Below are 26577 nucleotides of genomic sequence, written 5' to 3'. Positions count from 1 at the left end.
CCTTCAATAAGGATGTGAATGGGGGGAGAGTAATTGTCTATTGGATTTGAGGAGGGAGGGTGTTTCAGGACAGAGGCAGGACATGTGCCAGGGGTCGGCAATGAGATAGATGAGACGGAGGTACAGTAAGAAAGTTAGCATTAGAGGGGCGAAGTGTGCGGGTTGGATTTTAGTAGGAGAGTAATGAGGTTAGGTAGGAATGGGCAAAGGTGATTGCTTTTAAGTCAGTGGTGAGGAGTTTTTGTTTGATGTGGAGGTGGATGGACAACCCGAGGAGTTTCTTGAGGAGTGGGGAAACATGGACTGAATGTTTTTGTTGAAAAATGATCCAGGCAGCAGAGTGAAGTTTGGACTGCAGTGGGAAGAGACAGGAGGCTGGAAGGTCAGCAAGGAGGCTGACACAGTAATCAAGGTGGGTTAAGATAAGTGCTTAATGTGGTACAGTTTGGATGGAGAGGAAAGGGCAGATTTTAGCGATGTTGTGAAAGTGGAACCGACAGGATTTAATGATGGATTGAATAGGTTGAATGAGAGAGGAGTAAAAGGTAACGCTAAGGTTACGGGCTTGTGAGACAAAAAGGATGGTGATGCCGTCTACGGTGGTGGGAAAGTTATGGGGAGGACAGGGCTTGGGTGGGGAGATGAGGCGTTCTGTTTTGGACATGTTAAGCTTCAGGTGATGGGAAGACATCCAACTAAATGCTGTGGGATTGAGCGATGTCTAAGTGCAAGGGTGATGCAGAAAGGAGTGGGAAAAATGAGGGCCTAGTCAGAGAAGTCCTCTTGGATAAGATGTGCCTTCCCTAAGGCCTTGAAGGTGGAGAGAGTGATCATCTTCCAGATATGTAGAGGGAGAATGTTCCAGGCCAGAGGCAGGACATAGGTGAGAGGCTGGTAGTGAGGTAGATGAGATTTTGAGGTACAGTGAGTAGGTTGGTATTAAAGGACCAAAGAGTGTGGGCTGAGTAGGAAAACAGCAAGGTAAGGTAGGAGGAGGCAAGGTGACTGAGTGCTTTAAAGTCAATAGTAAGGAATTTGTTTGATGAGGAGGTGGATGGGCAACCACCAGAGGTTGTTGATGACTGGGGAAACGTGGACTGAATGTTTTTGGAGAAAAATGACCCAGTCAGCCGAATGGACTATGGACTAGAGTAAAGAGAGACAGGAGGCAGGGAGATCAGCAAGGAGGCTGTTGAAGTAATCAAAGTGGGATAAGATAAGTGCCCAGATTAACACGGTAGCAGTTTGGATGGAGAAGAAAGGGTGATTTTAGTGATATTGTGAAGGTTGAACCGACAGGATTTAGTGACAGACTATGTGGGTAGGTTGAGAGAGATGAGTTGAGAATAACGCCAAGTTTACGGGCTTGTGAGACAGGAAGGATGGTGGTGCTGTCTTCCCTGACAAGAAGGTCATGAGGAGGAAGGGATTTAGGTAGGAAGATAAGGCATCCATTAGGGCACTCAATAAGTATCATTCCTTCTGCTCCTGCTTCAACGGAGCCTCAAGTATACTAAAGAAGACAGGACGGAAACAAGAATACAGCAAAAAAACAAAACAAAACAGAGCGCGTGACACAATGGCTCTGAACAGAGAAGACACCCATAGGGCGGAGGGAAACATAAATGCTTAAGAGGCTGCTTAGAGCGGTTGGAATGAACAGTCGAAGCCAAGGTGCCCGCGGTGGGCCGAGCACCGTCCCCGTGGTTAGGAGCACTGCCAGAAAAGCTGAGGGCGACGAGACGGAGGCAGCCTCGGAAACAGTTACAGCTTTTTCTAGGTTTCATAATGGGGTTAGGCAATTTAGGTGGCCTTTGGTTTCTGTAAACGCACGCCATTTCTCTCACAGGGTTTCCCCTTACATCAGGGCCCCTGAGTCACCCCGAGGGCTTCCAACACGTCCTGTGAAGTAACCGAAAAGACACGAGGGGCTTGTTTGGTCCCCTTGCCCGGAGGTTTTCTCACCCTCCCTCTGCAAGACCTATGGGTTGGTTGTAAGGACCAGGAGCAGGGTCCGATCCCGGGAATGGAAGGAGGAAATGGAGCCATGGGAGATTCCTGGAAAAGTGGTCTTTTGGAGTCAATCAGTCAATCATATTTATTGATAATAATTATAGTATTTTTAAAGTGCTTACTGTGTGCCATGCACTGTACTTAGCACTGGGGTGGATACAAACAAATCGGGTTGAACACAGTCTCTGTCCTACATGGGGCTCATAGTCTCAATTTCCATTTTACAGATGAGGTAATTGAGGTTCACACAACAGGCAAGAGGCTGAACCAGGATTAGAACCATGACTTCTGACTCCCAGGCCCATTCTCTATCCACTAAACCATACTGCTTCCTGAGCTCTTACTGAGTACTAAGCAGCGTAACTTAGAGGATAGAGCATGGGCCTGGGAGTTATAAGGACCTGGGTTCTAATCCCAGCTCCACCATATTTCTTCTCTACGGAAGTCACTTCACTTCTGTGTGCCTCAATTACCTCATCTATAGCCCCATGTAGTACAGGAACTGTGTCCAACCTGCTTTACTTAATGTTGGTATTTGTTAAGCGCTTACTATGTGCAGAGCACTGTTCTAAGCGCTGGGGTAGACATAGGGGAATCAGGTTGTCCCACGTGGGGCTCACAGTCTTAATCCCCATTTTGCAGATGAGATAACTGAGGCACAGAGAAGTTAAGTGACTTGCCCACAGTCACACAGCTGACAAGTGGCAGAGCTGGGATTCAAACTCATGACCTCTGACTCCAAAGCCCGTGCTCTTTCCCCTGAGCCACACTGCTTCTCTACTGTTTCTACTCCAGTGCTTAGAACAGTGCTTGGCCCATAGTAAGCACTTAACAAGCACTATAATTTCTAAGCACCCAGGAGAGTAGAATACAACAGTTTAACAGGCACATTCCCACACAAAATGAGCTTACAGTCTAGAGGGGGAGACAGACATTAATAGAAATGAATAAATAAACTGTGCTTGTGGAAGGAGTGGAAATTGTCTTGGGGTGGTCACTGTCCCTCCTGGCTTTTCGTTGCCAGATTTCCATGAGGAGGTGGGACTGGGACATGGAAAGTCCTTCCTAAACCTTCTCGGAATAGAGGACTGTAAGCTTCTTTTTAAAAAATTTTAATGATACTATGTGCCAAGCACTGATCTAAGCATTGGAGTCGATACAAGTTAATCAGGTTGGACACAGTCCCCGTCCCACATGGGGCTCACACTCTTAATCCCCATTTTATAGATGCGGTAACTGAGGCACAGAGAAGTGAAGTAACTTGCCCAAGATCTCACAACTGAAAAGTGGTGGAGCCAGGATTAGAACCCAGGTCTCCTGATTGTTGGGCCCTCGCTCTTTCAACTAGGGCACGCTAGCTCCTTTTGGGAAGGACACATGTCTACCCATTCTGTTGTGTGGTGCTCTACCAAGCACTTAATATTGTAAATTCATTTTATTAATAGCCATCTCTCCCTCTAAACTGTAAGCTCATTGTGGGCACGGAACAAAACCACCAACTCTGTTGTATTGTACTTTCCCAAGCCCTTAGAACAGTGCTGTGCACATGGTAAGCTCTCAATAGATACCATTGATGATGCTGCTCTGCTTATTGCAAATGCTCAATAAATACCATTGATTGATTAATTGAATAACTAGAGACATTAGCAATTGACACCCCACAGCGACAAGCCACAAAGGAAATTCACAAGCGACCTCCTTAAAATAACATTCCAGGTCACTTGCTTTCTACTGGATAAGGGAAAGAATTTTGAAGCAGAGCTTAGCGCTGGGCTTTTTCAGCTATTGCATACCTGGGCGGAAGGTAAGAATGATATGTGGGGGAGAAAGACCTTCTGGAATAAAGCACAACAATAATAATAATAATAATGATACTTGTTAAGCATTTACTATGTGCCCAACACTGTTCCAAGTGCTGGGGTGAATACAGGTTCATCAGGTTGGACACAGTCCCTGTCCCACATGGGGCTCACACTCTTAATCTCCATTTTACAGGTGAGATAACTCAGGCCCAGAGAAGTGAAGTGACTTGTTCAAGGTCACACAGCAAACACGTGGAGCCGGGATTAGAACCCAGGTCCTTCTGACTCCCAGGCCCAGGCTCTATCCTCTAAGCCCCGCTACTTCTCAAAAGAGATAGGACCCAGCAAAGAGTGGGTAACGAGGAAGTCTTATAAGAATGCTGGAGGCTTTATGCCTGTTTGGTAGTTACCATGGCTAGCGGAGCAGAGCCCTGACAAAAGGCAGTACTCAGTAAATGGGAAATAATAAAAATGTCAAGTCACTTTGTTATTAATGGAGAAGGCATATTTGAGGGTTGCATCTAAAAGCTTCTGCCCAATCACCTCCGTCAATTTGCTGCCCGTCTGCTTCCCCTTTCAGCGTTGACGTGGAGAGGTGATCGCATGCAGCGCAGATAATGGATTATTCCATTATCGGTGTCGATGGGAGAGTGACTGATTCCCTTATCGTAACGTGGATGTTTTTAAAGCAGTCATTAAACACAGAAGCTGCTTTATGTGTGTCGCCCCTTTCTCCCTCACCACACAAAGGGTTCTTTGACCTTAAAACGTCATTGCCATTTTTAGGTTGGGTAAGAGTCAGCCCGCTCTAGATTCTTCCGAGTCGAACAAGCCAATGTGAAAACATTCTTAATATTTAAAGAAACACTTACCAGGCATTGATGGCTGCTTGCATTAATCAATAACTAAACTTCATACAAAACAAGATTTATACAGATGTCCAGAATAGTCCACGGAGCTGCCGATTAACTGTAAGCTCGTTCCCGTAGGCCCCACTTGTTTCTGAGACAGAAATGGTGGAGTACCTTAATAGATGGGAACTGCGAGGCCCAGAGGATAGAGAGAGCCCAGGCCTGGAAGCCAGAAGATCCTGGGTTCTCATCAGTTACCTCATCTGTAAAGACTGCGAGCCCCATGTGGAACATGATTACCTTGTATCTATCTACCCCAGCATTTAGAATAGTGCCTGGTACAAGCGCTTAACAAAAAACATAAAATAACATTTTTAAAAAATCAGTAGGAATAGTCAATTTGGAAAGCTGTGAGAACAAGAATACAACTGGTCAGTATTAGAGTATGGGAAGAAGAAATAAACACCCGAGTAAAAGACAAATGTGTATATGTGGTTGTCTTTCACACACGAAGAACAGCTGAGGGTAAAACATTCACTTTTGAATGCACGTGAGAGAAGAGATCGTAAACTAGATTGTATGTTCCTTTAGCGCAAGGATCTGGTCTACTGATTCTATTGTATTCTCTCGGTCATTGCTTCTAGAACTGAAGCAGCATGGCCTATTGGAAAGAGCACCCAGATGACACGGATTCTAATCCCACTTGCGCCCCTTGTCTGCTCTGTGATCTTGGGCAAGAAGTCACTTTGCTTCTCTGTGTGTCGGTTATCTCATCTGTGAAATGGGGATTAAGCTGTGAGCCCCATGTGGGACATGGACTGTGTCCAACCCGATTATCTTGTATCTATCCCAGTGCTCAGTACAGGGCCTGGCGCATAGTAACTGTTTAAAAAGACTATATAAAAAAAGAAAGTAGTGAAATGTTGGCACCCAGAAGATGTTTGATAAATATTGTTGATTGATTGGCTGATTGAAAAGGCCAGCATGGAAGCCACAACCCCTGCCACATCATGCCCACTAAAATGCCGCTCCTTGTTGTGTTGTCATGGTTGATGTTGGCACAGCCGAGCGCTGCTTTCGTTTTTACCTTCTCATACATTGTACCTTGTGAAGCTTCTCCTCAGGAAAAGCCACCTGTATCTTGTCAACAGTGCACCATGCTGTTCACTCTCTGTTTTCAGCCAGATTGTAGCATTGTTTGGGGCTTAGTCTCTATGTGTCCTTCAAAATATGCTCTTCGCCCTCCTTGTTTTCGGCTTCCCGATTTCGGCTCTCGGTACAGTAGCTGTTTGGGTCTTCTGCTCTTGCTCATTCTCCTTAAATGTCCCACCCACGTCCCTGTCCCATGACACCTCAAACTAATCTTAGAGAAGCAGCAAGGCCTAAAAGCTAGAGCATGGTTCTGGGATTCAGAGAGAATGGGGCTCTAATCCCGGCTCCTCCACGTGTATGCTCTGTGACCTTCTTTCAGTTACTTAACCTCTCTGGGCCTCAGTTACCTCATCTATAAAATGGGGATTAAGAGTGAACCCCATGTGGGATAGGGACGGCATCCAACCTGATTAACTTGTATCTACCCCAGTGTTTAGAACAGTGTTTGGGACATAATAAATAGCATTATTATTTATTATTAATATTATTACTATTATTCATGTCCAAGATGAAATTGCTCATCTTCCCACCCAGCTTGTCCCCAACTCTGGTCGTTTCCATCACCGTAGACACATAGACACCATTCTTCTCCCTGTCTCACTAGTCCATAACCTTAGTGTTATCTTTGACTCACCTCTCTCATTCAACCCACACATTAAATCTGTGACCAAATCCAGTCGGTTCTACCTTCCCAGCATGGCTAAAATCTGCCCTTCCATCTCCATCCCAACTGCTTTTATGCTGCCGATCCAAGCACACATCGTACCCTACCTTACTACTTCAGCAGCCTCCTTGCTGACATCCCGGCCTCCTACCTCTCCCAACTCCAGTCTACATTTCACTCTGCTGCCCAGATCATTTTTTCTAAAAAAGGTTCTGTCCATGTTTCCCCATTCTTGGGATCCTCCATCCACCTCCACATCAAACAGAAACTCCTTACTTTAAAGCACTCAATCAGCTCGTCCCCTCGGATTTTACCTCACTGATTTCTGACTACAAGCTAGCCCACATGGTTGACTGACACTAATCTAGTCACTGTACTGCCGTTTCTTCTCTTACCACTTTCCCTTCGCCCACCATCTCCCTCTGGCCTGGAACTCCCTCCCCCTTCATATGCAACAGACCACCACTCTCCCCACCTTCAGAGCTGTATTAAAATCACCTCTCCTCCAAGGAGCCTTCCCTGAGTCAGCCATCTTTTCCTCTGCTCCTTCTCCCTTCTAGATCACCTGTGCACTTGGATCTCTACCCCTAAGAAGTTGATATTCACCCCAACCTCAGCCCCACAGCTCTTTTGAACAGATCTATGATTAATTTCAGTGCCCATCTCCCTTGTAGACTCTAAGCTCTTCGTGGGCAGGGAACATGCCTACCAACCTTGTTGTGTTGAACTCTCCTAAGCGCTTAGTGCAGTGCTCTGCATCCTCAATAAATTCCATTGACTGATTGAGCTTCAATGAGAGGAAACTGACTTCTTTCCAGGACTTATTTGTGATCTTTGCCATTTGAAGGCAGCCCATGTCGTTTGATATGTAAACATATGGGTCGAGCATGGATGTCATTACATAAGTATTCTGATAAACAACGTGACCTACTAGAAAGAGCCAGGGTGTCAGAGGACCTGGGTTCTACTCCCAACTCTGCCAACTGATCTGCTCTGTAACCTTGGATTAGTCTCTCAATTTCTCTGTGCCTCAGTTTATTCATAGGTAAAGTGGAGATTAAGACTGTGAGCCCTATGTGGGATTATGTCCAGCCTGATAATCTTGTATCTACCCCAGCGCTTAGTACAGTGCCCGGCAAATACCACAGGTAACAAATATCACAGTTATAAGTGCCAAGGATGACTATTGAGATGATGTGTTGGAACATAACCCAGGGAAGGCTTCTTGGAAGAGGTGGGATTCGTAAAGGCCTCTGAATATGGGGAGAGTTGAAGACATGTGGAATTGAAGTGGGAAAGAAAAAGTACTTTCTCGCTCTCTGGAATGTGTTTAAATGCCCGAGAGCCCAAGACTCGTCTAAACTCTTTCAAAGCAGAGTGGCCTACTGGGTAGAGCATGGGATTAGGAGTCAGAAGCCCTGGGTTCTAATCCCAGCTCCACCACTTGTCTGCTGTGTGACCTTGGGAAAGTCACTTCAATTAGTCTGCAAAATGGAGATTCAATACCTGTTTTTCCTCCTACTTAGAATGTCAGCCACATGTGGGGCCTGACTATCTTGTATCTTCCCCAGCACTTAGTACAGTGCTTGGCACATAGCATTTAACAAATACCACAGTTACTACAATTAGTATTAAACTGCATCCTCCACCCTCAGACTGCTCCGATGCTGGGTTTTGTCATCCAACTCCCCAGCTTGGTGGTGTCTGGAGGCTGAATGAAAACAAACGTAAAATGCTGTAAACTCCTCGCATGAAAAGAGTATTGATCTAATAAATCCAAGATAATGAAAATGCCTAGGTACAAGTCCCTCAACTCCTGAAAAGTTATGAATAAACCATAAATATGGATTAAGAGTAAACAAGATCACCAGCAACAAATGCTATCGTGGTGGCTTTTTTTTCAGATTGGCAGATTGTCCTTTTTTCTTTTTTCTTCACAACCCCAGAGAGCTGAAATTTCCAGCAGTGCTGTGTTTTGACTGGGCTCTCTGCTCTGACAAACCACATTCCTAGTTCAGAAAATGGGTGTGCCAGTTCTGCCTTTTCAGTAGAAGATGGAAAAGTAAAGAGTGCTACCATCATAAAGGGAGAAAATATAGACTCCCTGCCTGGATGAGATTTCTTGTGATTGTTACCCCTCTGCTTAATGAACCAAATCTCCCTTCTGGGAGCACCCTATTTGGGTGGCTCTCCCATCCAGCCCCCAACTTCCTCCTTCCTTATGCCTCGTCCTCCCCCCGCAGTCACTTTTTGAGGCTGCTAGGACAAGCTGAGGTGCATGACATCGTCCAAATAGTAATAATGGGATTTAGTAAATGCTTGCTATGTACCGAGCGCTAGCATAGATAAGAAGTGATCAAATTGGACCCAGGGCCTGTCCCATGCTGGGCAAAGAGAGAGAGAGAGAGGTTGTATCCCCATTTTACAGATGAGAGAACTGAGGCAAAGGGAGGTAAAGTGACTTGCCCCAGCCTACACAGCAGGCAAAGGGCTGGAACTAGAACCCAGCTCTCCTGACTCCCAGTCCCATGCACTCTCCACTAGGCCCGATTCCAGGCACAGATGGTTAACAATAATGATAATAATCATTGCCGTATTTGTTAAGCACTTACTATGTGCCAAGCACTCTGCTGAGAACTAGGGTAGATACGGAATGATCAGACGGGACATGGTCCCTGTCCCCGACGGAGATTGTTTTGAGGAACAGCTGCAGGGGAAAGTACTTTGGACCATTCCATTCAAGTGGTCACCCTTTAGCAGGCATTCCAGGCATCTGGCTTTGTTAGGGATCATCCAGGTAGCTTGGGTCAAGGGGTGATTCTGCCTGAGATATGTAGTTTAGACCCCTGTTTCTCAGATTGGGACTCAGCAGTCTTCAAGGGCTTAAGCTTGTAGTACTGTGCTCTGCAAACAGTAATCAATCAATCGGTGGTATTTATTGAAAACTTACTGTGTGGAGAGCATTATACTAAGCACTCATTAAGCACAAAAGAAGAGCTCAATAAATAGGATTGATTGATTTTTGGCCAGAAAGAGCTGAAAAAGCCCTTTAGGGGGGATTTGGGACATGTGTGATCCAGGATAACTCAGGTCACTTCCTGGATGACAGGGTTTGTGTGTCAGTCAGTCAATCGGAATTATTGAGCGCTTACTTATGCAGGGCACTGTACTAGACTTCTAGACTGTGACCTGTTGTGGGCAGGGCTCTCTCTGTTGATGAATTGCACTTTCCAAGTGCTTAGTGCAGTGCTCTGCACACAGTAAACGCTCAATAAATATAATTGAATGAATATACTAAGCACTTGGGGGAGTACAACACAACAGTATAACAGACACATTCCCTGCCCATAACAAGTTCACAGTCTAGAGAGAGAGACAGATATTAAATAAATTACAAATATGTACATAAGTTGGCTGGGGTGCTGGGGGTGCAGAGATGGTGACAAAAGGAAGCAAATCAGTGATGCAGAAGGGAGTGGGGAAAAATGAAATAAGGGATTAGTCAGGGATGGCCACTTGGAGGAAACGTGCCTTCATTTAGGCTGCGAAACTGGGGAGACTAATTGTCAGGAGGATGGAGGGTGTTCCTGGCCAGAGGCAGGACATGGGCAAGAGGTCAGTGACAGAATAGATGAGATTGAGGTACAGTGAGTAGGTTGGTGTTAGAGAAGTGAAGTGTGGGGGCTGGGTTGTAGGAGGTGAGGTAGGAGTGGGGAAGATGATTGAGTGCTTTAAAGTTGGTAGTAAGGAGTTTCTGTTTGATGTAGAGGTGGATGGGCAACAACTGGAGGTTCTTGAGGAGTGGCGAAACAAAGACTAAATGCTTTTGCAGAAAAATGATCCAGGGAGCAGAGTGAAGTATGTATTGGAGTGGGGAGAGACAGGAGGCTGTGTGGTCAGCAAGGAGGCTGATAGAGAAATCACAGTGGGATAGGATAAGTACTTGAATTAACATGGTAGCAGTTGGGATGAAGAGGAAAGGACAGATTTTCAAGATGTTGTGATGGTTGAACCGAGAAGATTTAGTGATAGTTGAATATGTGGGTTGAATGAAAGTGAGGAGTCAAGGATAATGCCAAGGTTATGGTCCTGAGAGAGAAGAAAGATGATGGTGCTGTCTATCTGTAATTTATTTGTATTATTGTTTTTCTCCCCCATGCTAGACTATAAGCTTATTATGGACAGGGAATGTGATGGTGTCTGTTTATTGTTGTACTCTCCCAAGTGCTTAGTACAATGCTGTGCACACTGTAAGCACTCAATACTATTGAATGAATGACGGAATACAGTGATGGGAAAGTCAGGGGAAGGACAGGGTTTGGGTGGGAAGACAAGGAATTCTGTTTGAGATTTGTTAAATTTAATGTGATGGCAGGACATCCAAGAGAAGCAGCATGGCTCAGTGGAAAGAGCACAGGCTTAGGAATCAGAGGTCATGGGTTCTAATCCTGGCTCCACCACCTGTCAGCTGAGTGACTTAGGGCAAGTCACTTAACTTCTCAGTGCCTCAGTTACCTCATCTGTAAAATGGGGATTAAGACTGTGAGCCTCATGTGAGACAACCTGATTACCCTGCATCTACCCCAGTGCTTAGAACAGTGGTCAGCACATAGTAAGCGCTTAACAAATACCAACATTATTATTATCCAAGTAGAGGTGTCTTGAAGGCAGGAGAAAATGTGAGACTGCAGTGAGGGAGAGAGATCCGGGCTGGAAATGTAGATTTGGGAATCATCCTCATAGACGTTTTAGTTGAAGCCATGGGAGTGAATGAGTTCTCCAAGGGAGTGGGTGTAACTGGAGACTCGAAGGGGACCCAGTACAGAGTTTTGAGGGGCATAAACAGCTAGGGGGTGGGAAGCATAGGAGGATCCTGAAAAAAAGACTGAAAATAAGCAGCTAGAGAAATAGGAGGAAAATCAGGAGAGATCCATGTTAGTGAAGCCGATGTTGGGTAACGTTTCCAGGAGAAGGGGTTGGGCGGCATGTCAAAAGCAGCTGAGAGTTGAGGAGGGCTAGAATGGAATAGAGTCAGTTGGATTTGGCAAAAAGTTGATAACTGGTGACCTTTGAGAGGGCAGTTTCTGTGGAGTGAAAGGAAAGTCAGATTGGGGGTAGTTAAGGAGGGAATTGGAAGAGACAGTGGGTTTAGGAATGGTAGGAGAGAGATGAGGTGATAGGTGGAGGGAGCTGTGGGGTTAAGGGAGGGTTTTTTTAGGATAAGGGAGACATGGGCATGTTTGAAAGCAGTGGGGAAGAAGACATTAAAAAGCAAACAGTTAAAGATAGCATTCAGAGAGGAAAGAAGGGAAGAGGCAAATGTTTTGATAAGTTGCAAAGGGATGGGTCATTTGTACAGGTAGAGGGGGTGGATTTTGAGAGAAGGCGGGAGTTCTCCTCTAGAGACACTGCTGGGAAAGATGGGAAAGTTAGAGAAAGGGCAGGAGGAGGGAGGGAGGGATTTTAGAGAGATCATGTCTGAGATCACCTCTGCTAGTTTCAATTTTCTCAGTAAAGCAGGTGGCCAGGTTATTGGGGCAAGGAATGGGGGAGGTGGGATGGGGCAGGGGGTTTGAGGAAGGAGCTAAATGTTCGGAAGAACTGGCGAGGGCAATGGGCATTGGTGTCAATAAGGATGGAGAAATAATTTTGCCTGGCAGAGGGGAGGGTAGAGTTACAGCACGCCAGGATGAACTTGAGGTGGACAAAGTCAACCCGATATCTAGATTTTCACCAGTACTGTTGTGCTTGAAGGTATTGCCTTGTTTAATGGGGACCTGTGCATCTCCTAATCCATATCCCACTCCTCCTCAACTCAACTCTTATACTTACTTTCTCTAAGTAGGCAATTTGATGTTATCAACATCATCAACATCAAAATCAATATAATAGTATTTGTTGAGCATTTAGTATGTACTAAATGCTGGGATTGATGTATTTATAAATATGGTACTTGTCAAGTGCTTACTATGTCAGAACCACTATGATAAGCGCTGAGGTAGATAGAAGATAATAATAATGATGGCATTTGTTAAACGCTTACTATGTGCCAAGCACTGTTCTAAGCACCGAGGGAGATACAAGGTAAACTGGGGGAGATACAAGGTAATCGGGTTGTCCCAGGTAGGGCTCACAATCTTTGGAGAAGCAGCGTGGCTCAGTGGAAAGAGCATGGGCTTTGGAGTCAGGCCTCATGAGTTCGAATCCCAGCTCTGCCACTTGTCGGCTGTGTGACTGTGGGCGAGTCACTTAACTTCTCTGTGCCTCAGTTCCCTCATCTGTAAAATGGGGATTAAGACTGTGAGCCCCACGTGGGACAACCTGATTCCCCTATGTCTACCCCAGCGCTTAGAACAGTGCTCGGCACATAGTAAGCGCTTAACAAATACCAACATTATTATTATTATTATTTAATCCCCATTTTACAAACTAGGTAACTGAGGCACAGAGAAGTGAAGTGACTCACCCAAAGTCGCTCAGCTGACAAGTGGTGGAGCCAGCATTAGAACCCACGACTCCCAAGCCCAGGCTCTTTCCACTAGGCCATGCTGTTTCTGGCTAGACATAGTCCCTATCCCACGTGGGGCTCACAGTCTAAGTAGGATAGGGAGTGCTTGTCACATAGTAAGCACTCAATAAATACTATTGAATGATAGGGAGGAGGATTTAATCACCATTTTACAGATGAGGAAACAGGCACAGAGAAGTGAAGTGACTTGCTCAAGGTCACATAGACAAATGGAAATATATGATTATTAGGTCAGGCAGAGTCCTTTTCCCACATGGGACTCATGTGAGGCAGGGAGAACAGGTATTGAATCCCAATTTTGCAGAAGAGTGAACGAAAGCACCGAGAAGTGAAGTGACTTGTCCAAGGTCACTAAGCAGGTAAGTGGCAGAGCCGGAATTAGAACCCAGGTCCTCTAACTCCCAGGCCCATGCTCTTTCCACTAGGCCACACTGCTTCTGAGCGTAAACTGTATGTTTGTTTCCTGGCCCTCTCCATCCCTTTGGTGTAGCTTTTGAAGACCCCCTTCCCCCTTTCTCCTGTCCTTTCCCTGTCTGCTCACTTCAGTGCTCCAAAACCTCATATCCCACAAAGAGTGCCAGGAAAACTCCCAGTGGCTGGAGGAAGGCTTAAATAGGGAGGGGGAGAGTTTGCTTCTGGCTCCCCCAGAGAAGAGAAGCAGCGTGGCTCAGTGAAAAGAGCAAGGGCTTGGGAGTCAGAGGTCATGGGTTTGAATCCCGGATCTGCCGCTTGTCGCCTGTGTGACTGTGGGCAAGTCACTTCACTTCTCTGTGCCTCAGTTACCTCATCTGTAAAATGGGGATTAAGACTGTTGGCCTCACGTGGGACAACCTGATTACACTGTATCTACCCCAGTGCTTAGAACAGTGCTCTGCACATAGTAAGCGCTTAACAAATACCAACATTATTATTATGATCAGTTCATGTTTTGCACTGGTCCCAATTCTTCCTTGGGACTAGACTAGGCCCCTTCCTGACCTCCTGTCTCTCCCCACTCTAGTCCATACTTCACTCTGCTGCCCAGATCATTTTTCTACAAAACCCTTCAGTCCTTGTTTCCCCACTCCTCAAGAATCTGTAGTAGTTGCCTATCCACCTCTGCATCAAATGAAACTCCTCAGCATTCGCTCTAAAGCACTTAATCTACTTGGCCCCTCCTACCTCACTTGGCTACTCTCCTACTTCAACCCAGCCCACACACTTCACTCCTCTAATGCCAACCTTCTCACTGTACCTCGAACACTGTCTCGCCACCGACCTCTCACCCAAGTCCTGCCTCTGGCCCAGAACACCCTCCCTCTTCCTATCCAACAGACAAGTACTCTCCCCCACTTCCAAACCTTAATGAAGGCGCAACTCCTCCAAGAGGCCTTCCCTGACTAAGCCTTCCTTTCCTCTTCTCCCGCTCCCTTCTATGTCACCTGACTTGCTCACTTTATTCATCCCCCCTCCCAACCCCAAAGCATTTATGTGCATTTATATTAATATCTGTCTCCCCTTCTAGACTGTAAGTTCGTTGTGGGCAGGGAATATGTTATATCACTATATCGTGCTCTCCCAAGTGCTTAGTACAATGCTCTGCACACAGTAAGCCCTCCATCGATATGACTGGCTGACTCCTTTCCCTCAAGGAGCTTTGCTCTGTGTGTGTGTTTGTGTTTTGGGGTTTTTTCTCTCTCCTCTCTCCTTGCCCTTGCTTTTGAGGAACAGTTAACAGTTGGCCATTGGAAATTTTACTTCCGTTGTGAAAATGGACATCGATACAGGAAACTCACACTCTGGCCTGGATTTCAGCCTAGTTGTCACGTTCAGCCTTGCCTTGGCACCAAAGAGAAAGAAAAGGAGACAGGGGATGCCAGAAACCCAGCGTGGGCCCTGGAGCAGGGCCAACATTGAAAATCGGACCCAGGCATTCGTTCCTCTCCTGAAGCCCCTTTCTAGTAAAGATTCAGAAGATCGAGTCTTTTTTTAATGGTATTTGTTAAGTGCTTTCTATGTGTCAAGCACCGTTCTACGAACTGGGGTAGATATGGGTTTGTCGGGGTGGACACAGTTCCTGTCTCACAAGAGGCTCACATTCTAAGATGGAGGGAGTAGGCGTTAACCCCATTTTACATTTGAGAAAACTGAGGTGCTGAGAAATTAAGTGATTTGTTCAAGGTCACAGAGCAAGCAATTGGCAGAGCTGCGATTTATGGTATTTCTACTAGGTCCATGCTCTTTCTACTAGGCCATGCTGCTTCTTGCCTTCAGTATTTCAGTTTCAGTGTTTTCAGTATTTAAGTTTCGGTATTTCAGTTACCTCATCTGTAAAATGTGGATTAACTGTGAGCCTCACGTGGGACAACCCGATTGCCCTGTATCTACCCCAGCGCTTAGAACAGTGCTCTGCACATAGTAAGCGCTTAACAAATACCAATGTTATTATTATTGTTTCAGAGGACAGGCTCTTATTTCAGGGGATCCAAATTGCTAGGCTTGCCAGCAGTGTTAAACCAGTAGTTCACTGAGTTTGTGATTGTTTTGCTATTAAAGTCACATATGTACAATTAAATTTGAAAGGTGGTGGTTCCTTTATTTGCTCTTGTGTCTTCCTCTTGGGAGAATTTGTAGGTAAAAATGTAGTTGGAATGCTTTTTTAAAAAATATACTCTGTTATTCCCTCCTTTTCGTATTATATTTTTGCTTCTGCCTTACATGCTAGATTTTGAGTTTCTTAAGGGTAGTGATTGTGTCCAGTAAACTCTCTCATAGTCTCCATAGCGCTTAGAACAGTCCAATGCACAGAATAGAGAAGGAGTGGAGCCTAGTGGAAAGAGAATGGGCCTGGGAGTCAGAGGACTTGGGTTATTAATAATAATCATCATCATCCCAGCTCTGCTTTTGTCTGCTATGTGAACTTGGGCAAGTATTTAACTTCTCTGGGCCTCATCAGTAACCTCATCTGTAAAATGGGGATTAAAGCTGGGAGTTCATGTAGGACAGGGGCTGTGTCCGTCCTTATTAGCTTGTATCTACTCCAGTGCTTAGTACAATGCTTGACACATAGTAAGCATTTAAATACCATAAAAAATAATAATAAAAAAGTAAGAGCTCAATTGAAACGAATGATTGAGAGTGCGCATGTCTACCAACTCTTTTGTATTGTACTCTCCCAAGCCCTCAGTACAGTGTTCTGTACACTAAGCTTACTATGAACAGGGAATATGTCTGCTACTTCTGTTGTATTATACTCTCTCAAGAGTTTAGTACAATAGTCTGCATAGAGTAAGCACTCAATAAGCCCATTATGGGCAGGGAACTGTCTGCTAATTCTGTTGTATGCACTGTTCCAGGTACTAAGGAAAATACTCTGCACATAGTAAGAGCTGAGTAAATCCAATTGATCGGTTGATTCATTGCACGATTCTGCCACGGAGGTGGGGGAACTGGGATGAGTAGGTTTCTTCCTCCCCTAGGTCAAAGCCCTCCTTGCCTGAGATCTAACCACCATCTCTTGTTCCCCCAGGTCTGCCCCGCAGGAAATATGGCGACCAGTGCTGTCCCGAGCGACAATCTCCCCACGTACAAACTGGTGGTGGTGGGAGATGGCGGCGTGGGCAAGAGCGCCCTGACCATTCAGTTTTTCCAGAAGATCTTTGTGCCTGACTACGACCCCACCATCGAGGACTCCTACCTGAAGCACACCGAGATTGACGGCCAGTGGGCCATCCTGGACGGTGAGCCTGTTTCGCAGCTTTGATCTGTGCTAAGATGGAGCGGACCGTGGGGTGTAGAGGGGTGGGGGGTTGCTGATGGGTGAGTGGGAAAAAGAGCTGCAGGATCTAGAGGAAAGATCCCGGGCCTGGGAGTCAGAGGACTTGGGTTCTCATCCTGACCCTGCCTCTTGTCTGCTGTGGGACCTTGGTCAAATCACTTCACTTCTCTAGATCTAGACTGTAAACTCGTTGTGCGAAGGGAACTTATCCGTTATATTGTTATAGGTACTCTCCCAAGTACTTAGTACAGTGCTCTGAGTACAATAAGCACCCAGTAATTACGATTAACTGACTGACGGATTGGATCGCCATTTCCTTATCTGTAAAAGCGGGATTAAATACCTGTTCTCCTTCCATTTTAGACTGTGAGTGTCATGTAGGTCAAGGACTGTGTCTAACCTGATGAGCTATCTACTTCAGTGCTTAGTACAGTTCTTGGCACAAAGTACATAACAAATCCCACAATCGTTAATAGTATCAGTAATAATATCAGTCTTATTAATTCATTCATTAATAATGGCATTTGGTAAGCTCGTACTATGTGCCAATCAATCATATTTATTGAGCGCTTACTATGTGCCAAGCACTGTACTAAGCACTTGGGAGAGCACAGTAGAACAGAATTAGGCACATTCCCTGCCCACAGTGAGCTTGCAGTCTAGAGGGGGAGACAGACATTTTGTAATATATAATTTAAAGATCTGTACATAAGGGTGGGGCAAATATCAAATGTCCAAGGGTCACAGAGAGAAATGCACAGACAACACAGAAAGGAGAGTGAGTCGGGGAAAAGAGGGCTTAATCGGGCTAGCACTGTGCTGAATGGGCGTGGCTCAGTGGAAAGAGCATGGGCTTTGGAGTCAGGGCTCATGAGTTCGAATCCCAGCTCTGCCACTTGTCGGCTGTGTGACTGTGGGCAAGTCACTTAACTTCTCTGGGCCTCAGTTCCCTCATCTGTAAAATGGGGATTAAGACTGTGAGCCCCACGTGGGACAACCTGATTCCCCTATGTCTACCCCAGCGCTTAGAACAGTGCTCGGCACATAGTAAGCGCTTAACAAATACCAACATTATTATTATTAGGGTAGATACAAGGTAAGTAGGAGGGAGTGGAATTTAATCCTCATTTTGCTGATGAGGAAACCGAGGCACCATAGAAGTGAAGTGACTTACCCAAGGTCACACAGCGGACAAGTGGCAGAGCTGGGATTAGAACTCAGGTCCTCTGACTTCTGGGCCCGGGCTCTTTCACTAGGCCATGCTGCTTCCTAATTATCATTGTTGTTATTGCTAATTACAGCAGTAATAATAATGTTGGTGTGTATACTGTCCATTGGCTAAGCCAATTATATCACTGAGGCTTTAGAGAGTCACAATCTCAAATCCAGGAGCGTTTTGGTGAGGAGTCTTTGACGGAGAGAGGCTGTAACTGCTCATCTCGGAAGGAGAATGCAGGGTCTTGGACTCTGTAGCCCCAGCAACTTGTCTGAAATGTTGTTTCGCGGTCTGAGAGGCCTTGGCCAGGAGTCAGTGCTCTTGCCCACCCTTTGAAGATTCCTTCCTTCTCTGGGTCTCACAATTGACCACTGCCTGTGATAACTGAGTCTCCCAGGAACTAAGGAATCCCGGGGCCAAAAAAAGCCTTCAAATTTGCACCCTCTCTCAGCTGTGGTTTTGGCTAAGAAGAGAAAACCTTGCATGCAATTACAGTTACCCCACAGACACATTTCTCTGAAAAACCAACAGCAGGACTAGACAGAGCAGAAAGAGGGGCTCATTTCATTTCTTTCAAGACCCTGCCTGATTGTCATTAAGCATCCTGTTTGGTTTTCTTTAGACTGGGGGCATGAGTGTATTTGCATTGTTAGGACAATACAGATGGCCGCATTCTGGCAATATGGGTGAGAATTCATTTAATAATTTAATTTAATTTTAGCGTTCGTTAAGCACTGTGTCAAGGACTGTGCTATGCTCTGGGGTTAAACGAGGTGATCAGGTCAAACACAGTCCCTGTCGTGTTTGGGACTCGCTGTGTAAGTGGGAGGGAGAACAGGTATCCAGTCCCCATTTTACAGATTGTGAAACTGTAGCACAGAGACTTTAATTTACTTAAGGTCGCACCGTAGGCAAGTGGCTCATTGTACGCAGAGAAGGTGTCTGCCAACTCTGCTGTATTGAACTCTCCCAGGCGCTTAATACAGTGCTCTGCACTTAGTAAGTATTCAGTAAATATCACTGATGATGATGATGAAGAGGCAGAGCTGGCATTAGAACCCAGGTCCCTCCGACTCACAGACCTGTAAGCTTATCTAATAGATAGTGCTCCTTCCCCTTTAGAGTATTAGCTCCTTGTGGGCAGGGAATAATAATAATAATAAAGAATGCTGAATTCTCAATTCCCATTTTTACAGATGAGGTAACTGAGTCCCAGAGAAGTGAAGTGACTTAAGGTCACACAGCAGACAAGTGGCATAGCCGGGATTCGGACTCAGATCCTCTGACTCCCGGGCCCAGGCTCTTTCCACTAGCTGCTTCTCCGTTTGTCTCCAAGTCACGCCTAGGTGTTTGGCGGCTGCAAACATCAAGAACCTCCTTACCGGGCTAAAATGCAGAGGAAAATCATATTCGTCAGAGAGCTGGAATTTTTATATTCGTTAAATGACTCTTTTGGTATCACTTCTAGCATCCTGACAAAGCCACATTGTTCCCGTGATTAGTGGAATGCTTCAATCCATGTTTGATAGCTCCCCAGCACAGTGCTTGTCTTCCACACATGCCACAGTGATCTGGCTTCTGTCATTTTCCTCTGTGTTCAACAAAAGGGAGGTGAGAGAAAAATGAACTCTGGTGGTTAGAACTGGGCTAATGTGTTGCGATTTTAAAGGCAAGCGCTCGAGAACGATAAGAAACCGCAGAGCAGGATATGCTGTCAAAAATAAAGTTCAAACCCATGGGCGGCTTGCCTTTTTTGAAAAACGCCGTAATGAAAGACTCATGCAGCTGCCAAGTAATAATACTTGCTTTAGGAGCAGAAGTCGTGATGCCGTTAGAAAACCAGAATAAAATAAAAGTCAGCAGGCTTCGGGTACAATATTATCCTAATCCTGGTCATTGGAGAGAGAGTCAACCCATGTGATGAGTGAAGAGAATTCTGTGCTAATCAGTTTATTAGGCACCTACTTAGTACTAGACACTGTACTAAGCACTTGGGAGAGTCCAGTAGAAAGAGGACACACATTCTCTGCCATCACAGAGCTTACAATTTAATGAGGCAAGTTGGCAAACATGACTGCCAAAGTGAAAGGAAGGGTAAGAACAAGGATAAAGTGGGAAACGGAACAAATTCATCAGGATGAATTGGCTGAAGAAATAACTCCCTATACAGATAAATATGTACAAATTAGAACATACAAGTGTACATCAGTGCAGAGGGTAATGGGGAGATGGGACTGGAAAGTTGTGAATAAATCGGGGAAGTCTTCTAGGAGGGAGGGGGATTTTATTTTGGAAGGGCTGATGGAGTTGGGGGGCACTGAGGGGGGGAAGGGTGTGAACCAGGGGCTGGGGTGGGAGAGAAAAGAGTGAGGTACAGTTTGAAGGTGAGATTGAGAGAAGCCACAAGTGTAGATTGGGAAGAAGGGGGTGAAGAGAGAGTTATCAATTCTATCAATTCAGTGGTATTTGTTGAAGCTCTTACTGCGTGCAGTACACTGTATTTAGCACTTGGGAAAGTGCAATACAGTAAAGTTGGTAAACCCAATCCCTGCCCTCAAGAACCTTACAGTCTACAGGGGGAGGGGACAGACATTACAAAGCTGGGGACTGAGACTTTCACAAAGCAGGTTGAAAATGAGAATGCTTAAACCTGGCTTGGGATTTTAGTCCTCTGAAATGTGAGTTTTTAAATTGGGTCTAACTATTTTTATGACCCAAATTAAACCAGTGCAATTTAATCCAGAATCTGAGGCTTCTTTGGCTAATCCACATTTCAGATATCCAAATTCATTTTTGTCTAGTTGTTGCAGTCAAGCCCAGTTTGGCTGTATTATCTCGGGTATCGGAGGCTGTCTTTTTTTTTTCTTTGTTCCTTTTTGGTAGTTGTTAAACCCCAGACAATATACTTGGTTAATCAGTTCCCTACTATATTATTAAATTCATCTAACCTGTTTCTAACAAAATAAAGCCACTGTTCCATTACTGACTCCTTCGCCTGGAGAAGGAAGAAATTTTGGAGGCAACAAAGTAATCCTGTTTCTGCTGGCTGGAAATTACAAAGCTACTTGACCTCAGGACACATGTTAGTCTGTGTGGATTTTTTTTTTGCTTTGCTTTCCTTTAGAATTTCAGGAACAGAGATGTCTGCAGGGGGAATTTGTAGTTGGAACTAAGGAGTTAGAAAGGAAAATGAAAATGAGAGAAATCGAGAAGCAGCACGGCCTAGTGGAAAGTCAGAGGATCTGTGTTCTAATCCCCGTGCCACCGGTTCCCTGCTATGTGACCTTGGGCAAATCACTACACTTCTCTGTGACTTACTCTAGGCTTCAAGGCTCTCCATCACCTTGCCCCCTACTACCTCTCCTCCCTTCCTTCTTTCTACTGCCCACCCCGTACGCTCCGCTCCTCTGCCACCCACCTCCTCTACGCTCCGCTCCTCTGCCACCCACCTCCTCACCGTCCCCTGTTCTCGCCTATCCCGCCGTTGACCCCTGGGCCATGTCCTCCCGCAGTCCTGGAATGCCCTCCCTTCTCTCCTCCGCCAAACTAATTCTCTTCCCCTCTTCAAAACCCTACTTAGAGCTCACCTCTTCCAAGAGGCCTTCCCAGACTGAGCTCCCTCTTTTCCCTCTGCTCCCTCTGCTCCCCTTTTACCCCCCCTTCACCTCCCCTCAGCTAAGCCCTCTTTTCCCCCCTTTCCTTCTCCTCCTCCCCCCTCCCTTCCCCTCCCCTCAGCACTGTACTCGTCCGCTCAGCTGTATATATTTTCAGTACCCTATTTATTTTGTTAATGAAATGTACATCTCCTTGATTCTATTTATTGCTATTGTTTTTGTCTGTCTCCCCCTATTAGACTGTAAGCCTGTCAAAGAGCAGGGACTGTCTCTATCTGGTTCCAATTTATACATTGCAAGCGCGTAGTACAGTGCTCTGCACATAGTAAGCGCTCAATAAATACGAATGAATGAATGAATGAATGAATGAATGAATGAATGAATGAACGAACTTAGTTTCGTCATCTGCAGAATGGAGATTGAATGCCAGTTCTCTCTCCTTGTTAGACTGTGAACCACATGTGGTCAGGGACTAGAGAAGCAGCATGGCAAAGTGGATAGATCGTAGGCTTGTGAATCAGAAGGTCATGGGTTCTAATCCCAACTCCTCCACTTGTCAGCTCTGTGACCTTGGGCAAGTCACTTCACTGCTCGGTCCCTCAGTTATCTCATCTGTAAAATGGGGTTTGATCACAAATACCATAATTATTAATTATTATGTCCAACCTGATTATCTTGAATCTACCCCAGGGCTTAGAACAGGGCTTGACATGTAACAAGAGCTTAATAAATATTCTTTAACACACACAGTTGAATTGCTGTCCCTTGGCCCCTTTCAAAGCAATAATGTAGAAAAAGGAAGGATTAGATGATGCTTAGGACAAAATCTGGGGGCTTCCGGAATGACAGTTCATGGTGCTTGCAAACCTTTGTAAAGCTTCCCCAAATCTATGAACCTAGTTCTCTCTAGAATTTACCACTATTCATTCATTCATTCATTCAATAGTATTTACTGAGCGCCTACTATGTGCAGAGCACTGTACTAAGCACTTGGAATGTACAAATCGGCAACAGATAGAGACAGTCCCTGCCCTTTGCCGGGCTTACAGTCTAATCAGGGGAGACGGACAGACAAGAACAATGGCAATAAATAGAGTCAAGGGGAAGAACATCTCATTAAAACAATAGCAAATAAATAGAATCAGGATGGTGTACATCTCATTAAACAAAATAAATAGGGTGATGAAGATATATACAGTTGAACAGACGAGTACAGTGCTGAGGGGATGGGATGGGAGAGGGGGAGGAGCAGAGGGAGAGTGGGGAGAAGAGGGTTTAGCTGCAGAGAGGTGAAGGGGGGGTAGAGGGAGCCAAGGGAAAAGGGGGGAGCTCAGTCTGGGAAGGCCTCTTGGAGGAGGTGAGCTTTAAGTAGGGAAGTATTAGAAGTATCACTAGAAGTATTGGGAGGAGGAGGAGAAATGATAGCTGTATTTATTGAGCATCCACTTGTTGCAGAACACTTTACTAAGCACTTGGGAAAAACAGAATAAAGAAAGGGGTAAGTTCCCTGCCCACAAGGAGTTTACACTCTGCCAAGTATATCTAGGAAAATATAGCCATCTCTCAATAAGCGATAATCCCCAGAAATTCATTTTTAGCAATAGCTTCCTCTCCTCCCCCACCAAATTTTGCTCACCGAACCAATCACCAGAGCGATCCTCAACCATAAATTGAGAACTGTTTTTAGTTTCCCCATCAATTGATTGACCCAGCCTACCACTCGGGATGAAACCCAGACTGTAAGACCATCTTTGGGCAGGGATTATCTCTATCAGTTGCCAAGTTGTACATTCTAAGTGCTTAGTACAGTGCTCTGCACATAGGAAGCGTTCAATAAATACGAATGAATGAATGAATGAATGAATGAATGAATGAATGAATGAATGAATGAACTTTAAGTGAGGGAAATGAGAAGCAAGGAGTTGGGATAATCAATTGATGGATTAGCAAGGAGGCAGGGCCATCCATGATAAGGCCTGGTTCTAGTCCCAGCTTTGCCCTTCACCCACTGTATCGCCATCAGGTAAGAAAATGAATCTCTCTGGGTCTCGGTAGCCTCACCCCCAAAATGGGGATGATAATAATATCTTCTTCTCCTTAAGTGACAAGGATATTGTGAGGACAAAATGTAATGTCATGCAAAACCATATGGAAAAAACAAAAACTTTCTCTAAATCCAAGGTCTTATTGAGAGCCAGTTGCAGGTTAAAGAAACCAACATTATTTGCCCATTTTCCTAAGAAAATCCCTGTTGATGCCTCACAAGTGCCAGTTTTCAAAGAAGAAGAAAATAGGAACTGATTTGGCCCTTCCCTAGTGCCTGATTCTACCCAGTGGAAAAACCATCCTGAGCGTGGGTTCTCCTATCAAGAATCTGCCAGGTCACAGCTGTAGAGTGGGCAGGGCTCCGTAGATATGGTGAGAGTGGGATGCTTGTGGACTAGGGGGCCATGGGGGGTAGTGAGCTGTGACGTGAAGGGGAGAGGCTGTAAGCAGCCAGATAGTCACACAACTGAGAAGCAGCATGGTGTAATGGATAGAGCATGGGCCTGGGAACCAGAAGGTCATGGGTTCTAATCCTGGCTCCACCATTTGTATGCTGTGTGACCTGGGGAAAGTCATTTCACTTCTCTGTGCCTGTTACCTCATCTCTAAGAGGAGGACTGAAACTGTGAGCCCCACATGGCACAGGGACTCTGTCCAACCTGATTTACTTGGGCCTACCCCAGTGCTTAGTAAGGTGCCTGGCACATACTAAGTGCTTAACAAATCCCACAATCATTATTACTATTGTTATCAGTATTAACTAAGAGCTTGGAGGCTCCTTTTCTGTGAACGTGTCCCAAGAGGTGGTGCCCGCACCCAGATCCAGGAAACCAAAGACAAGAGTGAATGAAATTGTCCAGAGTTCACCCTGCCCCAAATACTGGCCACCTCGCTAAATCAGCTCTGTCCAACCTGACTAAAATGGATCAACCCCAGTGTTTAGAAAAGTGCTTGGCACATAGTAAACGCTTAACAAGTACTATAAAAAAAATGAAGAGCTCAGGCTGGTGGCCTAAGTGCCCCACAAAATCCCCAGTCTTTCCTCAAGCCCTGCCCATTTGAGATCTAAGAGGAGGTGGATCCAACAGTTTCCAATAGCATTGGTAGTAATATCATTTATTAAGCTGTGCTAGTGAACATCTTGGCCTTTCATTCATTCATTCAGTCGTATTTATTGAGTGCTTACTGTGTGCAAAGCACTGTACTAAGCGCTTGGAAGAGTACAACAACAAACACATTCCCTGGAGAGGGAGACAGACATTAATATAAATAAATTATAGATAAATATGTGTTGTGGGGAGGAGAGGGAGGATGGATGAAGGGAGCAAGTCAGGGCAATGCAGAGGGAGTGGAGAAGAGGAGGACTAAGTCAAGGAAGGCTTCCTGGAGATGTGCCTTCAATAAGGTTTAGAAGTGGGGAAGAGCAATTATCCATCTGATATGAGGAGACGTTCCAGGACGGAGTTAGGATGTGGGTGAGAAGTCGGTGGTGAGATGAATGAGATCAAGGTACAGCGAGAAGGTTAGTGGCCTCATGGAAGGAACAGGGGTCTGGGCATTAGAGGACCTGGGTTCTAATCCCGGCTCCACCACTTGCCTGCTGTGTGTCACTTCACTTCTCTATGCCTTAGTTTCCTCAACTGCACAATGGGGATTCAGTACCTGTTCTTCCTAGTTAGACGGTGAACCCTTCGTGGGATGGAGACTGTTTCCAGCCTGATGAACTTGTATCTACCTCAGCACTTAGAACAGGGCTCGATACATAGTAAGAGCCTAAGAAATACCATTTAAAAAATAGAATTCTTAACCAGTGATCAAATCGCAGTAGACAGTCAGGGCTTTCTTTCAAAGCCATGGCCAAGTCTGTATCACAAAGCATGTTAGGGACAGCATCACTTCAAAAGATGTCACTGTCCTAACACCTGTAGTCTTCTATATCAATTGGTGTTCTTGAAAGGCTAGGCAGTGGTTAGTTGTACGAGTAGAAAAATCTGGTTGACTGGTTTTTCCACTTACCTCATCTGAGCCAGGCCTGGGTTGATCTCTCACACCCTATAGGGTGGTCTCAGAGCACAGTGAAGCATCATGGTCTAGTGGATAGAGCATGGGTCTGGGAGTCGGAAGGTCACGGATTCTAATCCCGGCTCCGCCATGTGTCTGCCATATGACCTTGGGCAAGTCACTTCACTTCTCCAGGCCTCAGTTACTTCATCTGTAAAATGGGGATTGGGACCGTGAGCCCCACGTGGAATAGGGACTGCGTCCAAAACTTCTCTCCACCCCAGCACTTAGTACAGTGCCTGGCACATAGTAAGCTCTTAACAAATGCCACAGTTTTTGATATTATCATTATTTTTGTTACCACACAGAGTACTTCGTGCTACAGTAAAGGAGCAAGACACGAGTTGAAACTTGTATAAGCCAGTCTAAATCTGAAAAGATAGATGTCGAGAATTTCATTAGGGATGTGAGTGTCATACGGGAGGGTCAGTGTTTCCTTGTGCAACTGGCAATTGAGCAATGACACCAGAGAGGCCTCCTCATCCTCAGCCACCAGTGGGCCAATAATAACAATAATAATAGTAATAATAATGGTATTTGTTAAGCACGTACTATGTGTCAAGCACTGTTCTAAGTGCTGGGCTAGATTCAAGGTAAATAAGATGGACACAGTCCCTGTCCCACATGGGACTCACAATCTTAATCCCCATTTTACAGATGAAGTAATTGAGGCACAGAGAATTTAAGTGACTTGCCCAAGGTGACACAACAGACAAGTTCATTCATTCAGTCGTATTTATTGAGTGCTTACTGTGTGCAGAGCACTGTACTAAGTGCTTGGAAAATACAATCTGGCAACAAATAGAGACAATCCCTACCCAACAACGTGCTCACAGTCTAAAAGTGGGGAGACAGACAACAAAACAAAATAA

The 26577-nt window shown here is 45.4% G+C and overlaps 1 protein-coding gene across 1 annotated transcript in view; it reads left to right on the top strand.

The window, feature by feature from the left end:
• MRAS (muscle RAS oncogene homolog) overlaps positions 1 to 26577 on the top strand; it is a 137999-nt gene that overhangs the window by 45990 nt on the left and 65432 nt on the right. The window contains exon 2 of the mRNA XM_029073953.2: positions 16520 to 16730. Within this exon, the coding sequence (XP_028929786.1) occupies positions 16538 to 16730 (193 nt within the window). The 5' untranslated portion in view covers positions 16520 to 16537. The remainder of the gene's footprint in view (positions 1 to 16519; positions 16731 to 26577) is intronic.

The sequence above is a fragment of the Ornithorhynchus anatinus genome, chromosome 1 (assembly GCF_004115215.2).
Source record: "Ornithorhynchus anatinus isolate Pmale09 chromosome 1, mOrnAna1.pri.v4, whole genome shotgun sequence".
Lineage (NCBI taxonomy): Eukaryota > Metazoa > Chordata > Mammalia > Monotremata > Ornithorhynchidae > Ornithorhynchus > Ornithorhynchus anatinus.
Note: the sequence above shows the minus strand (reverse complement) of the source record. Positions and strands in the feature narration are given on the sequence as shown.